The sequence below is a fragment of the Neophocaena asiaeorientalis genome, unplaced genomic scaffold (genome assembly GCF_003031525.2).
Source record: "Neophocaena asiaeorientalis asiaeorientalis breed wild unplaced genomic scaffold, Neophocaena_asiaeorientalis_V1.1 scaffold75, whole genome shotgun sequence".
In the NCBI taxonomy this organism is placed as follows: Eukaryota; Metazoa; Chordata; class Mammalia; order Artiodactyla; family Phocoenidae; genus Neophocaena; species Neophocaena asiaeorientalis.
In genome coordinates, this window is record NW_020172719.1 from 785,048 (window position 1) to 799,112 (window position 14,065).

At 50.4% G+C, this 14,065-nt stretch overlaps 2 protein-coding genes across 8 annotated transcripts in view; one reads left to right on the top strand and one right to left on the bottom strand.

Moving 5' to 3' along the window:
• VGLL4 (vestigial like family member 4) overlaps window positions 1-2,769 on the top strand; it is a 157,002-nt gene extending 154,233 nt beyond the window's left edge. For all 3 annotated transcript variants that reach the window (XM_024740188.1, XM_024740187.1, XM_024740189.1), the window contains one exon: window positions 12-2,769. In XM_024740188.1, the coding sequence (XP_024595956.1) occupies window positions 12-283 (272 nt within the window). In that variant the 3' untranslated portion in view covers window positions 284-2,769. The remainder of the gene's footprint in view (window positions 1-11) is intronic.
• Window positions 2,770-3,850: 1,081 nt separating this feature from the next.
• Window positions 3,851-14,065, bottom strand: part of ATG7 (autophagy related 7) — a 325,835-nt gene continuing 315,620 nt past the window's right edge. For all 5 annotated transcript variants that reach the window (XM_024740183.1, XM_024740184.1, XM_024740182.1 and 2 more), the window contains one exon: window positions 3,851-4,116. In XM_024740183.1, coding sequence (XP_024595951.1) covers window positions 4,084-4,116 — 33 coding nt within the window. In that variant the 3' untranslated portion in view covers window positions 3,851-4,083. The remainder of the gene's footprint in view (window positions 4,117-14,065) is intronic.

A 14,065-nucleotide genomic window follows, 5' to 3' on the forward strand; every position in this document is an offset into this window, starting at 1 on the left:
CGCCCCCGCAGCCGCCACCACCTGCGACCCCGTGGTGGAGGAGCATTTCCGCAGGAGCCTGGGCAAGAACTACAAGGAGCCCGAACCGGCGCCCAACTCCGTGTCCATCACGGGCTCCGTGGACGACCACTTCGCCAAAGCCCTGGGCGACACGTGGCTCCAGATCAAGGCGGCCAAGGACGGCGCGTCGAGCAGCCCCGAGTCGGCCTCTCGCAGGGGCCAGCCCGCCAGCCCCTCTGCCCACATGGTCAGCCACAGCCACTCCCCGTCTGTGGCCTCCTGAAGGGAGCACCGCCCTCCAACGCCACGTCCATCTGCATGGTTTGCCTGAGCTTCGAACAGTCAGTGCTTAAAAAATGGAAAAATGAAAAAAAAAAATCTTGGGGGTGGGGGGAGGGAGGGATGGTTTATTCGCAAAAACCACGTCGTCGGGATTTTTGTTCTTGTACTTTCTTGGTATCCGTACCCGGGGCCCTCAGACGTGATAGCAGCACCTGCGTGTGGAACCTCTGTCCGCTGTCGCCCCCCAGTCCCTGCCTTGGTTACCAAAGAAGCCTCAATGCAGGTCAGCTGCCCAACAGGGCCTGGACTCCACGGCTTGTGCTTTCTTAGTCACAGGCCAGGCCACTGGTGACCCAGACGCTTTGTGCTTTTTCATTTGCTTCTCGAGACCGGGGCGTGTGCGGCTTAGCTTCCAGCCCACGTGTGTGTGTGCGCTTGTGTGTGTGCGTCTACTTGAAGAGAACAGAACTGTCGTGTCTGATTTGCACTATGGGAGGAGGACTCAAGTTGCCTGTCTGACCACTTTGTGCGAGATGATAGTACTCTGAGGGCAAACTGCTGGAAAACGGAGGGTTTAAGGGTGACATTTCTGACCATGGGTGTGTTTTTCTGTTGTTGTATTAATTTAGACAAAACTGCTTTGGAAGGGGAAGTCTCATGCAGGTTTATAGGTCTTTCTCTGTCTAGATTTTCAGGTGCTTGCAACTGGACTGCAGACTCTACCAATCACGGGCATTTTACCTTTTCTAAACACTGCAGTTTGTTAGAATAGAGCTGAAGTTGGAGGATTCTGTAGTGCTTTAAACGTGATGCATGTTTTAATGGATAAAAATAGCTGGTTTCTATTAATTGTATAGACAGTAAACAGAAAGCTTAATACTTACTAGCTTTTCAGAATTCGTTTATTTTTGTCAGTTACAGTCCTAGATATACTTACTGCTGGTACAGTTGTACTCTTAAGATTTGTGTTTGATATTCACGTTACTCCCAAGTAGCGTGGGGCCAGTCGGTCCCTGGCAGGCCCTGGACGCAGGCGGGCGAGCAGCTGGTCAGCTGCAGAGTGGGACGCTGGAGTTGTGGCTGCAGGCTGACAGTATCAGTTATTTTTTGCATCCCTGTCTGCTTCTTAACTCGCTCCCAGGGCAGTTGGGACTCGTGTCTTCCAACTTCCCCTCGACGCAGAAACTGCTCCCTTTGAACTCGTGGCTGAACAGCAGATTGCTGACAATCTGTGAGATGGTGTTTTGTATGCTTCCTCGTACGCTGGGGCCAAGGCAGTATACATTCCTCTGACTTTATACAGTTATTACTGCATTTATTATCGTTTGCTATAGTAATAGCTACTAACTAGAAATTAGGTGAAGAAGAAAGCATGACAGACCCAGCTGTGGATGTTCGACAGCTGCTCTTCTTTCTGGTAAACGTTTCTGTGCCCCTGCCCCTCCCCTGTGCTACTACCCTCCAGCCTTGCCCACCACAGGGCCTGAGCAGTCACCTGGCCAGGTGACTCGGGCATGACCACCTCACCCGCGAGGCACCGTGGACTCATCAGAGCTCGAGGCTGGTTGTCAGTATGAGAAAAGTACAGGCTCGCTGGTTGGCATTGGTGAACAGGCAGGAGGATGGGCTCTTGTGGCCACAGGGTGGCTGTAGGTATTTGAAAAGGCGGAGGAAAGCCTCCCCTTTTGGCCCCCCGCACACGTTTCCCTCCCACTTAACTGGGCTTCCAGGCTTCTGCATTCAGGCCCCTATATTTTCTGTAGGAAAAATCGTTGAGAACACTTTTTTTATATAGGTAACTTTAAGACCATCATTACGCTGTGCGTAAAGAATGTACAGAGAAATTTGTAGGTATTTTTTGAAGAACAATTAATTTGTTAATGATATGTAGCTATTTAATTTTTCCCTTTCCTATTGTAATCATTCATATTTTTTTGTTGTTTGGAAAAAAAAGTTGATCTTTTTTTTGTCGTAGATTTGTCTGTAAAAGTGCAGGAACACAGTTATTCTATCAGAACACTGCATCTGCCTTAATACCCACTAGTTTGTTATCGCTACAGGCTACTGAGCGTCGCCCCAGGAAAACAACCCCACTGCCGGTGGCTCTGTGCAGAACGGGCTCCTCGCACGCCCGCGTCCACCAGCGAGGCCATCGCTTTGCGAGGGACGGTGGCACTGAGGGCCGGGTCCCTGGTGCGCTGACCTATCTGGGATAGGCAGCACCTGGGAGGGGCCTCGGGCAGGAAACCAAACGGTCACCGGGAAGGGACACTCCCAGGCCTCGGGGGGCACAGAGAGGTTCTTCACAGAGCCACGCCATCTGCAGTGTGTTCTGACCATTCTCTCCATGTTTGTAAATCTGTAATATACCATTCTCTGTGGCCTGTTTTTCCTGGAAGAAGAAGAAAAAAAAAGGTTTGGCAGGCCATCTTTTTTTTGTACTTAAAAGTAGCCTTAAGAACAATAATAAAGTGCTCTTAAACCACAGACTGTATGTGTGATCCTTGGGTCCTGCAGTGACAGAGCCAGGCTGGGCGGGACCTTTGCTTGAAGCCCCAGAGAGGCTGGGGCAAGGCTCAGCAGCCCTGCCCTGCTGTACAGTGGCCTCCGATTTAAGCCCCGCACAGGCTGGAAAGCTGTAATTTTAACTCTCTAGGAGAAACGTTGTTTACCTAACTTACTTGCAGAAATCCAACTCTTGTACGACTCAGACTCAATTCTGACTTTGGTTCCAGGCCCAAGACAAAAGATGACACCACAGAAATAAAAGTGGAAAGGGCTCCTCTCCTGGGTTCCTGGGTTCCATGCCCAGCTCTGAGGCTGGCACGGACGTGCTCACCCAGGAGGAGGAGGAAAATCAGCCCAAGGGGCCCACGGCAGAGCCCTCCCGCCACCCCTGATGGACACCTGGCCACAGGCTGAGGCAGACACACCACGGACTCCAGCCCACACAGAGTCGGGCCTTCCAGGCCACCACCAGGGAGGAGCCTGGGACGGAAGGCGCAGCTGCCCCTGCTTGTGGCAGGAGAGCAGGCTCTCACGTGGGGTCTGAAGCCTTCTCTGGGCCTCAGGTGTCCTGTACAGAGGCAGGAGGGGCCCCACACAGGCAGCTTTGAGGATCTGTCCCTGGGCCCTGCCACCAGCACAAAGCAGCAGACACTTGTGTCCTCCCAAGCCCGCAGCTGAGGACAGGCCCGCAGGTGGGGGGAGCTGTCTGGGCAGCAGACTCCATCCTCAGCGGGGGTCTGGGTTCACAGGGACAAGTGCGGTCCCTTCTGTCCCGCACGTGCCTCAGCTCTCCTGCCTCCCCCGCCTGCAGGCTAAGCTGACGAGAACCCCAGCGCTCACAAGTGCCCGGGGCCCCTCTGCGGGCTTTGTGGCACTGCCCCCGCGATGGCTGCGGCAAGGAGCTGACTTCTCACTTCCCTGCCTGCTCTGCATTGGGCCAACTCCTCCCTCTCCTCATTCCACCCCATGGGGGTCACGGCCAGGAGAATCCCGGGAGCCTGACTACCAAACACGTGTGACAAGAAGAAAGAACTGCTCGTGGAGGGAACCAAGTCCCAGATCACTGGCAAGGCCGAAGCCAAGGTTATTATTTAGCTGAGAACTGGTGGGACCATGAATCATAAGAAACGGGGAAGCTCCCGGGCAGCAGAGGGAAGGCCCCAGTCCTTAAGGTATGGAGATGAGGGGACCACAAAGGTTGGACAATCACCACAATCACCGGTCCTGGGGGCAGCGTCCTGCTCCGGAGACTGAGAGCCCCTCAGCGGGCCGGCAGCCAGGGTGGGGGGCGTGTCAGACGGTCTCGTCGTCGCTCATGTCCCAGATCTGCGTGGAGAACGGGACATGTTCAGAGCGTTCGTTCGCCCGGCACCACCTGTGATGCTGCCTCAAAGCCGTGCAGCTGTGGCGACAGCAAAAGGAACACGGCTGCCACCTGCAGTGCCTCACAGCCCCCTTGTCACCAAGGGACTGACCCCCCGTTTCCTGTATAACGAAACCACGTCTCAGAGCCCTGCGGTCACTTGCCCAAGGCCTCCCTGGTGAATGAGCCCCCGGTGGCCGAGCTGGGGGAGCGGGGATTTGGACCGGGCCGTGCGGACCCTCCCACTGCCGCAGCGTCCCTGCCCCGCCCAGCCCCCCACTCACTCCCATTTCTGTGGCGCTGACCACTGCTGCCCTCCAGAGTAAGCCCTCTGGCCACCACGGGCCCCGAGGAATGAGAGGAATGAGGGGGGGTCCTGCCCGCTGGCCCCCACAGGCCCAGCTTTGTCTCTGCACCCCCAGCGTGAACCCCCGGGAGAAGGCCCAAGTCCAGCATGGAGCCCCCAGGCGCTCCTCGCACCCTGTGCGCCTGGCCCCTGAACTTACGCCTACAGACTTTCAAAATTCCTAGAATTGGTTGCAAAAGGCCACCTCAATGCTGGCAGAGCCGAGGAAAGGAACACCGTGTTTACGCGAGGCTGGCCCGGAGAGATGGGGAGTCCCAGCCAAGGTAAATATCAACACCAGCTTGGCTTTCAGTGTCGGGGATGTGGAAAATAAATACAGAGAAGGAAATTTCCTCTCTCCTGAGGACCAACTTGCCTGGGGCCGAGGGCTGGTGGTGGGTGTGCCTCTCACACACACCCTCACTTTTACATGCACCCTGCTGTCCAAGGACACTGGGATGAGACCACCAAGGTCCAGACGCCCGAAGCAGCGGGGATGGTGCGGAGAGACTGGGGCTGGGGCCCAGCAGCCTGAGGGTGGCCTGGTGGCCCTGCCCTTTTCTGGGCCAGGCTCCCCACCCAGATCATCCTCAGCAAGGCTTGACACAGACCCCTGGGCCTGCCCCCTTGTGTGGGATGGGGGCTGGTGGTGGAGGAGCTGTTACCTTTCCGACTAAGGCTGCATCTGACGCACCTCCAGTTCTAACCATCTGAGTGGGGGAAGGGGCACCAGAGGGCTCTCTGACACAATTCATTTATTCTTTCACTCTCATTCAGTAAACACACGCGGGCTCTGCCGACCTGGCGCAGATGCTCCCTCCTTCACTCCTCACAACAGCCTGTGAGGAGGTGTAGATGCAAACGGGCTCAGAGAAGGGGAGTCAACTAGCCCAGGATCACACAGCAAGTAAGGTACAGAGCTGGGAACACAGGTGAGAGGGAAAGGGTTATGTGAGTAAAAAGGCTGCCTGGGCTTCAGGGCTGGGGCAGGCTGCTTGGAGGAGGGGGCCAGGCCAAGACGAGGGGGGTGAGCCCAGCAGGCCACGGCCCCCTCTGTCCTCCCGCCCAGCCTCCGGGGAGGTGGGCCGCCAGCCAGGGTCGGGCAGAGTCCGTGTCAGTGAGCAAACGCCCTCCTGCAAGTGGGTAGCCAGGGCTCTTCACAGGACCCTGGGGGGCCAGGCCCTGGGAAGGGCTTCAGTGGGAAAGCAGGAGCCTCGATCCATTCTGTCATCCATCGTATTGGCTCTCAGCTCTGGGGAGGAATCCTCTACGCACGGCAGGGCGGGGAGAGAGCTGGCTCGAGCATGGGCAGCGGGGAGGGGTCCTGGCTCTTCCCCTTGTTCCTGGCACTGCCCAGGCTGCGTAGGGGATCAAGTAAGGCACCCAAAGGGCTGATTATGATGGGACTCTGCAAAAGGGGGGTTGGGGGGAGGCAATGGATTTTACAGAACTGCTCGGGGATTTTCCAGAATGTGTTGTCTGGGCCGGAGATGGGGTTTCTCTGCTAGGGCAGCCAGTCCTTTTGCTGTGGGCTGGGCTCAGGAGGGCAGCAGCAGTCTTAAGTGTAAACCTCCAGAAACTTCAGCCTCGACAAATACTGTATGATATCACTTAACGTGTAGAATCTAAAAAAGCCAAACTCATAGAACCAGGGAGTAGTTGCCAGGCCCTGGAGGGGATGGGGAAATGGTCACAGGGTACAAGCTTTCAGTTATAAGAAGCATAAATCCTGAGGACCTAGTGTATAGCCTACTGACTATAGTTTATAGTACCGTATATTTTTAAATTTGCTAAGAGGGTAGATCTTAAGTGTTCTTACCACAAATAAAAAAAGGGCTGTGAGCTGAAGGATGTGTTAATTAACTTGACTGTGGACATCATTTCAAAAGTATATACATATTAAATGATCACATTGTATACCTTTAAAAAAATCACATGTACAACCTAAATATATAGTTTTAATTTGTTAGCCATTCCTCAATAAAGTTGGGGGCAGGGGAGAAACTTAAGCCTCAGCTCCTGGTAGACTGTGGACTCCCAGGTTAGTCTGTTCCCTGCTAGGTCCTCAGCCTTCTGCCCACCACCTGGGGAAGACGGGGCCATGTCCTCTTAATGAATAAAGGTTGTAATAAACTGGCAAAGATTTTAAAAATGTTAACACTCAGTGCTAGCAAGGGCATGGTGAAACACTTCCAGGAGGAGTATAAATTGGTACCGTATTTTTTTAAAAGAAGAGATTTGGCAATAGGTAACGCAAAGCTTTAAAAATGTCCGTACCCTAAGGAAGAGATAAATGATCTTTTTTTGCAGATGATATGCAAGTATACCTAGAAAACCCAAGAAAATAAATGCTAAGATGAATACAGATAATAACGAGTATTCAGTAAGATAGCAAGATATGAAATTAATGACACAAAATTATAGCCTTCCTGTATACAAACAACATCCAGTTAGAAAACATAATGAAAGAGAAGAACCCATTGTAAGAGCAATGAAAAAGATAAATTACTAGGGAGTAAACCTAACATGAAATGCACAACATCTTTAGGGAGAAAATCCTTCAAAACAGTCCTGTAACAGTCCTCACAAACACTGTATGGAAAGTAAACTGGGATAAATGGGGATACACCCTGTGTTTTTTGCACGGGACAATTCAACATCAATAAAGATGTCAACTTTCCCAAGTAAACATATAAATTTAACACAATCTCAGTTTTTAAAAAATCAAGTATCTTTCCTGGAGCTAGACAAGCTGGTTTTAAAGTTTATGTGGAAAAGGAAATAAGCAAGACTTATCTAAGAAAACCTTTGAGTATGAAAAGAGCAGTGAGGCAGTTCCCCTACTCTGTGTTTAAACAAGTCATAAAGCCTGTAATTTACAGGGTGTGTCAGCAGGAGCACAGACAAATGGGCCAGTGGAACCAAATGAGTCAAGAAACAGAACAGAACAGAATGTCCAAATACACATGGAAATTTAGTATCTTAATAATAAAGGTCTGAGGAATGCGATCTCAAATCATTAGAAAAATATGAGCTTTTAAATAAACGACATAGGGACAACTGGAGAGTCATTTGCAAAAAGATAAAATTGATTCCATGCCTCACTGTATATCAGAATCAAGGCCAAATGGAGCAGAGATGTAAGTGTAAAAAAATGAAACCATTCAAATACTGGATGCAAATTCACGTGGGTGAATTTCTTTATAACTTGGGAGTGGGGAGCTGATGATCCAAAATCTATAAACAATAAAAACAGATACAGTGGATGATGTAAAGACACACGTGAGGAATTTTGCATGGAAAAAACACTGTAAGCAACGTTGAAAAGACAAATGACACACTGGGTGAAAATATCACCACACACCATGAAGGGCTCATCCCCCTAACATATAAATAGCTCTTAAAATCAAGAAGAAAAAGACCAATAAACTGATTAAAAAAAAAAACCAAACAGGCCAAAGACATGGGCAGTTTACAGAAAAAGATAAGCAAATAGCTTTTATACATAAAAAAAGGTGTTCAACCTTACTTAAAAGAAAAGAAATGCTAAAATTTCTTAGGACACAAAATTCAAAATTTCTGGTCTCTGAAAGACACCACTATGAAAATGAAAAGGCAAACGACAGAGCCACACTGTACATATAGAGGACTCAGATCCAGAATATACAAAGAACTCTTCCAGCTCAATGATAAAGAGACAAATAACCTGAGTTTTTAAAAGTGAGCAAAAGGTTTGGACACATATTTCACAGAAGAGGAAATACAATGCTAGTAAGAACCTGAAAAGATGCTCAGCATCCTTAGTCTTTAGGGAAATGCAAATCCAAACCACAAAGAGATGGCCAAAGAGCACATGAAAAGATGCTCAATATCACTATTATAGAAATGCAAATCAAAACTACAATGACATACCACCTCACACTGGTCAGAATGGCCTTTATCAAAAAAATCTACAAGCAGGGCTTCCCTGGTGGCGCGGTGGTTAAGAATCTGCCTGCCAATGCAGGGGACACGGGTTCAAGCCCTCCCCGGGAAGATCACACATGCCACGGAGCAACTAAGCCCATGCGCCACAACTACTTAGCCTGCGCTCTAGAGCCTGCGCTCTAGAGCCTGCACGCCACAACTACTGAAGCCCACAAGCTTAGAGCCCGTGCTCCGCAACAAGAGAAGCCACCGCAATGAGAAACCCACACACTGCAAGGAATAGTAGCCCCCGCTTGCCGCAACTAGAGAAAGCCCGCACACAGCAATGAAGACCCAACTCAGCAATAAATAAATAAAATAAATAAGTTTTTAAAAATCTACAAACAGTAAATGCTGGAGAGGGCATGGAGAAAAGGGAACCCTCCTACACTGTTGGCAGGAATGTAAATTGGTACACCATTATGGAGAATAGTACAGAGATTCCTTAAAAAACTAAATATAGAAGTACCGTATGATCCAGCAATCTCACTCCTGGGCATATATCCGTAGAAAAGCATAATTCGAAAAGATACATGCACCCCAATGTTCATTGCAGCACTGTTTACAGGAGCCAAGACATGGAAGCAACCAACACGTCCATCAGCAGAGGAGTGGATAAAGATGTGGTACAGGGCTTCCCTGGTGGCGCAGTGGTTGAGAATCTGCCTGCTAATGCAGGGGACACGGGTTCGAGCCCTGGTCTGGGAAGATCCCACATGCTGTGGAGCAACTAGGCCCGTGAGCCACAACTACTGAGCCTGCGCGTCTGGAGCCTGCGCTCCGCAACAAGAGAGGCCGCGATAGTGAGAGGCCCGTGCACCGCGATGAAGAGTGGCCCCCGCTTGCCACAACTAGAGAAAGCCCTTGCACAGAAACGAAGACCCAACACAGCAAAAATAAATAAATAAATAAAATAAAATAAAAAGTAACTGTACCATTTAAAAAAGAAAAAAAATATTAAAAAAAAAAAGATGTGGTACTTATATACAATGGAATATTACTCAGCCATAAAAAAGAACAAAATAATGCCATCTGCAGCAACATGGATGGACCTAGAGATTGTCATACTGAGTGAAATCCGTCAGAGAAAAATAAATATATCACTTATATGTGGAATCTAAAAAAAAGGGTACAAATAAACATGTACAAAACAGATGTAGAGTCACGGATGTAGAAAACAAACTTACGGTTACCAGAGGATGGCGGGGAGGGATAAATTGGGAGACTGGGATTGACATATACACACTACTATATATAAAACAGGTAACTAATAAGGACCTACGGTATAACACAGGGAACTCTACTCAATACCCTGTAATGACCTATATGGGAAAAGAATCTAAAAAGGATTGGATATATGTATAGCTGATTCACTTTGCTGTATACCTGAAACTAACACAACATTGTAAATCAACTATACTGCAATACAAATTTTAAATTAAAAAAAAACCACTAAGAGCATACCTCACCTTCTAGAATGGCCAAAATGAAAAATTGTGGCTGGCCACACCAAAGGTCTGCGAGAATGTGGAGCAGCAGGGACTCACCAGCTGCTGCTCGTCGGAATGGAAACGGCACAGTCCGTGAGGAGAAAGCCTGGCGACTTCAGAGTCCACATACACATCACATGCGCCCCAGTGACTCCATTCCCGTTTACCCCAAGGAATGCAAACACGGGTCTGCAAAAAGACTGCAAGAATGCTCATGGCAGCTTTAGTCCTAATAGGCACGGACTAGGCTCAATCCGAATGTCCATCAACAGGCAAACAGTGACATCCATCCAGCGGACACTGCTCCCCATCAAAGGAACCAGCCACCAAGGCACACAGCAATGTGTATACCTCTCAGAATCTCTATGCTGAGTCATGGGAGTCTGACACAAGTCTACATAAATCCATTTATATGAAATTCTGGAAAGGGCAACACTAACCTATGGTGACAGAAAGATCACTTGCCACACTCACCAAACTATACACTTTACATGCGTGTGTTTTATTATATGTAAATTGTACTTTAATAGAGTTGACATTTTTTAAAAAGCTACGCAGAACATTTTTCACCTCTCAGATTGGCAAAACCCCACACAAGTGCTGTGGGAAACGGCACTCTCCTGTAGCACTGCTAGGACAGAAGTGGTATGGCCCACAGGTGAAAACGTGGCAACGGCCCACAGAACTGCTGAGGTGTCAACTCCTGACCCAACAAGCTCACTCTTCATAAAATTTGCAAAAATAAACAGGAATGATAAGCCAGAAATTAAAGTAAATGGCTACCTACGGGGTGGGTGGAATGGGCGTGAGGCTACTCTGAGCGTACCTTTTCACTTTAGAATCAAGAGACACTTCTGTGTATTTGAAAAACTAAAAAAACCAAAAGCACAGCAACAAAACCAAAATAGATAAATTGGGCTTAATCAAAATAAAAATCTTTTGTGCATCAAAGGACACTATAAAGAAAAGGGAAAGACAACGCAGAGTGAGAGAAACATATCTGATAAGGAACCTGTATCTAGACCATTGACAACTCAATAATAAAAAGACAACCCAGTTTTTTTACAATGGGCAAAGAAGCTGAATAGACATTTCTCAAAAAAGACAGGTAACTGGTTGAGAAGCACATAAAAGACACTTGATCATCATTAGGCATCAGGAGAATGCAAATGAAAACCACAAGGAGATAACACTTTGCACCCATTAGGGTGGCTTTAATCAAAAAGTCAGTAACAAGTGTTGGTGAAGATTTGGAGAAACTGGAACCCTCATACGTTGCTACTGGAAGTGTAAAGTGGTGCAACCACTTTGGAAAGCAGTCTGGCAGTTCATCAAACAGTTAAACATAGAGTTGCCAAATGGCCCAGAAATTCCACTCCTGGGTGTATACCCAAGAGAAATGAAAACCCATGTCCACATAAAAACTTGTACACGAATGTTCGTGGCACTATTCATAACAGTGAAAAAGTGGAAACAACCCAATTGCCCACCAAGCAATGAATGGAAAATGTGGTCTCTCCTTACAGTGGAATATTATTTGGCCAAACACCTGCCTACACTCCGTCTTCTCAAGAGCCTGGGGACGCTGGGGTGACTGTCCCCTTTTGCCAAGTAGGCAACTCAAGTGCAGAGGAAGTTATGTAACCTGTCAAGGAGGCCAGGCTAGTAAGGGGTAGAGCAGAGGCTTCTTCCACTTTATCTCACCATTTCCTTACTGTTGAGCACAATTCCTTCCAAAAAACAGTAAAGGGCAGAAGCTGACATTCTGTTAGCCTGGCACCCAGTGAGTGGCCCCACGGCCAACACACAGCTAACCCAGGGCAGTAAAGGCCAGGGCAGCTGGCTCCCAGAGTCCCTAACCTCTGTCCTCCAACACTGTTCAGAAAGCGGAACCTAAGCTTCTGCCTCTTGGCTCGGCCTTTGGGCCCCCCGAGGAGAGGACTGGCGGTAGCGTGTGCTGGCTGGGGGGCCTGGGCAGTCTCTGACCCGGGCCCCTCATGCTCTCCCCCAGCCCCCGCGCTGCAGCCCTCAGGCCAGTGTAGGTGTGTAGTTGGCGGGGCTGGGGCCACCACTGTGCATGTGGGGAAGGGGAGCCTTCTAACTGCTGAGGCCCGTCACACGGGGTCAGGGAGCACGAGCGCTGGACCACACCCCCCCAGAGGGCCTCAAGGTTTCACTTTCCACTCTCCCAACGAGACGGACGCGTCTCAGAGGAGCCATTTGTCTTTCAATTTCGAACCTGTGTCCCATTTCTGGACCACACTGTGCCTGGAGCCTGCCACGAACTAAGGTTTTTCTTTTATAAACACTGTAATTACCCCGTAAATGGCATGGTTATACTTGTGTACGTGTGTTAAAAGTGTTCATTTGTTAAATGTAAACATTTAAAATCTACCACCATTTTTGAAACCTAGTTTTAGCATTTCTTTATTTTTAAGATAAAAATTAAAATATCCCGATCTCTCTTGGGCCTCTGAGCAGCCCTGCTCCCCATACCTCCTCAGTGGGATCCTCACAGGTACGATTCGTTCTACTGGGAAGGACCGAGAACAGAGGGGTCTGGGGGTGGCATATGCTGGGGACCAGGTGAGGACACTGGATTGGGCTTCCCCGGCAGACTTCCCAGCCAGGGCTCCGTCCACTTGGGGGGAAGAATGAAGGTCCCATCATGTTTCCAAGTGGGTAACACTATAGCCATTCATTCATTCACTCATATGTTCACTCATTCAGAAACATTTACTGGGTAGTGCGGCATTAGGTGAGAGGAGGGGAGGGGGTTCCTTCATTTCCTGCCTGTCCAGGTGGTCAGTACTTTCCTTAAAATTATGGGAAACAATGGTGGGCCAGGGTCTGGTGGTCAGGGAGCCCTGACTGAGCACTTCCAGGGGGCCACTGGGACCAGAGGAGGAAGCGGACAGGAGGCACTGAGAAAAAGGCTCCAAACAGGTTCGGCCAGAGAGCCACATGCCCACAGGAGGGCCGGGCCAGGCAGGGTTGCTTGGGACAGAGGACCCAATCATGGCCGAGGCCCAGGGAGACAGCAGAGCTTGCCGGGCTCCCCCGGCCAGTGGACTGTGGGCCTGTGCTTGGTCCCCAACATTCTAGGTCAGAGTCATGGACAAGGAAGGGAGGGGAGGAGGTGGCCTGGCAGGAGGAGCAGAGCGCAGGCTGCAGGCCAGCCTCCAGGCAATACCCCTCCCTGACCCCGGGCATCCCCACAGGCGTCCACTTTGTCCCCCTGGGTGGAGACACGGGGCTGGGATCCCAAGGAGGAAGGCAGGGCTGCTTCCAGGGTCACTCTTCCACCCTAGGTGCCCACCGGAGAACAGGGCCTCCTGTCCACTGGCATCACTGGCCCCTGGGGGCTCTTTCGGGTCTCCACAGACTCTCTGGTGCTGTCTACACAGGAGGAGTGCAATCCGTGCTCGTTTCTGGGCCACTGGGCTCCACACCTCTCTGAGCTCACCTCCCACGACCCTCCCTCCAGCTCACCAGATTCTAGCTGCCGGGCTCTCGAGCTCTTCCCTTGCTCTGGGCAAGGGAGACCCCTCCCCTCGATTCTGCGCTGCAGGGCTGGCTCCTGCTCCACAGCCCGTTTGGTTCCTGCCGACTCCTCCCCAACCCCCCCCACCCCCCGTCATTCGTCACCGTGTTTTAGTTTGTACATCTGCCTGACTCCCCAGAGGACAGCGAGCCGCCCGAGGGTGGGCGCCCAGCCCTGGTGCAGAGCCTGGCCCGATAGGTGGCTTTTGAATGAACAGTGATTCAGAACCAGCTGCCCTGGGTGCGATTCCACAGTGGAAAAAAGAAAGGGGAATTCTGGGTGTGAACATGATACCCAAGAATCAAGCAGTAAAGAAGGGGTCCCTCAGCCCACCTGCTTGCTGGGGATCCTGGCAGGTCAAGCCTTTGGCCTCCACGCCCACAGGACGATGGGGCAGGGCTGTGGGCATCTCCTGCCGGGTAGGCGGGCGGTAGAGCCAACTTTCCAGGCAGGCCTTGACTCCAGACCACTGATGCCCTGTTCTCCTCCCTGGGCCCCGCCCTGCATCGAGCCACACACCAGGCTCCGGGAGTGCAGAGTGGTGGGCAGTGCTGGCTTCTAGACTC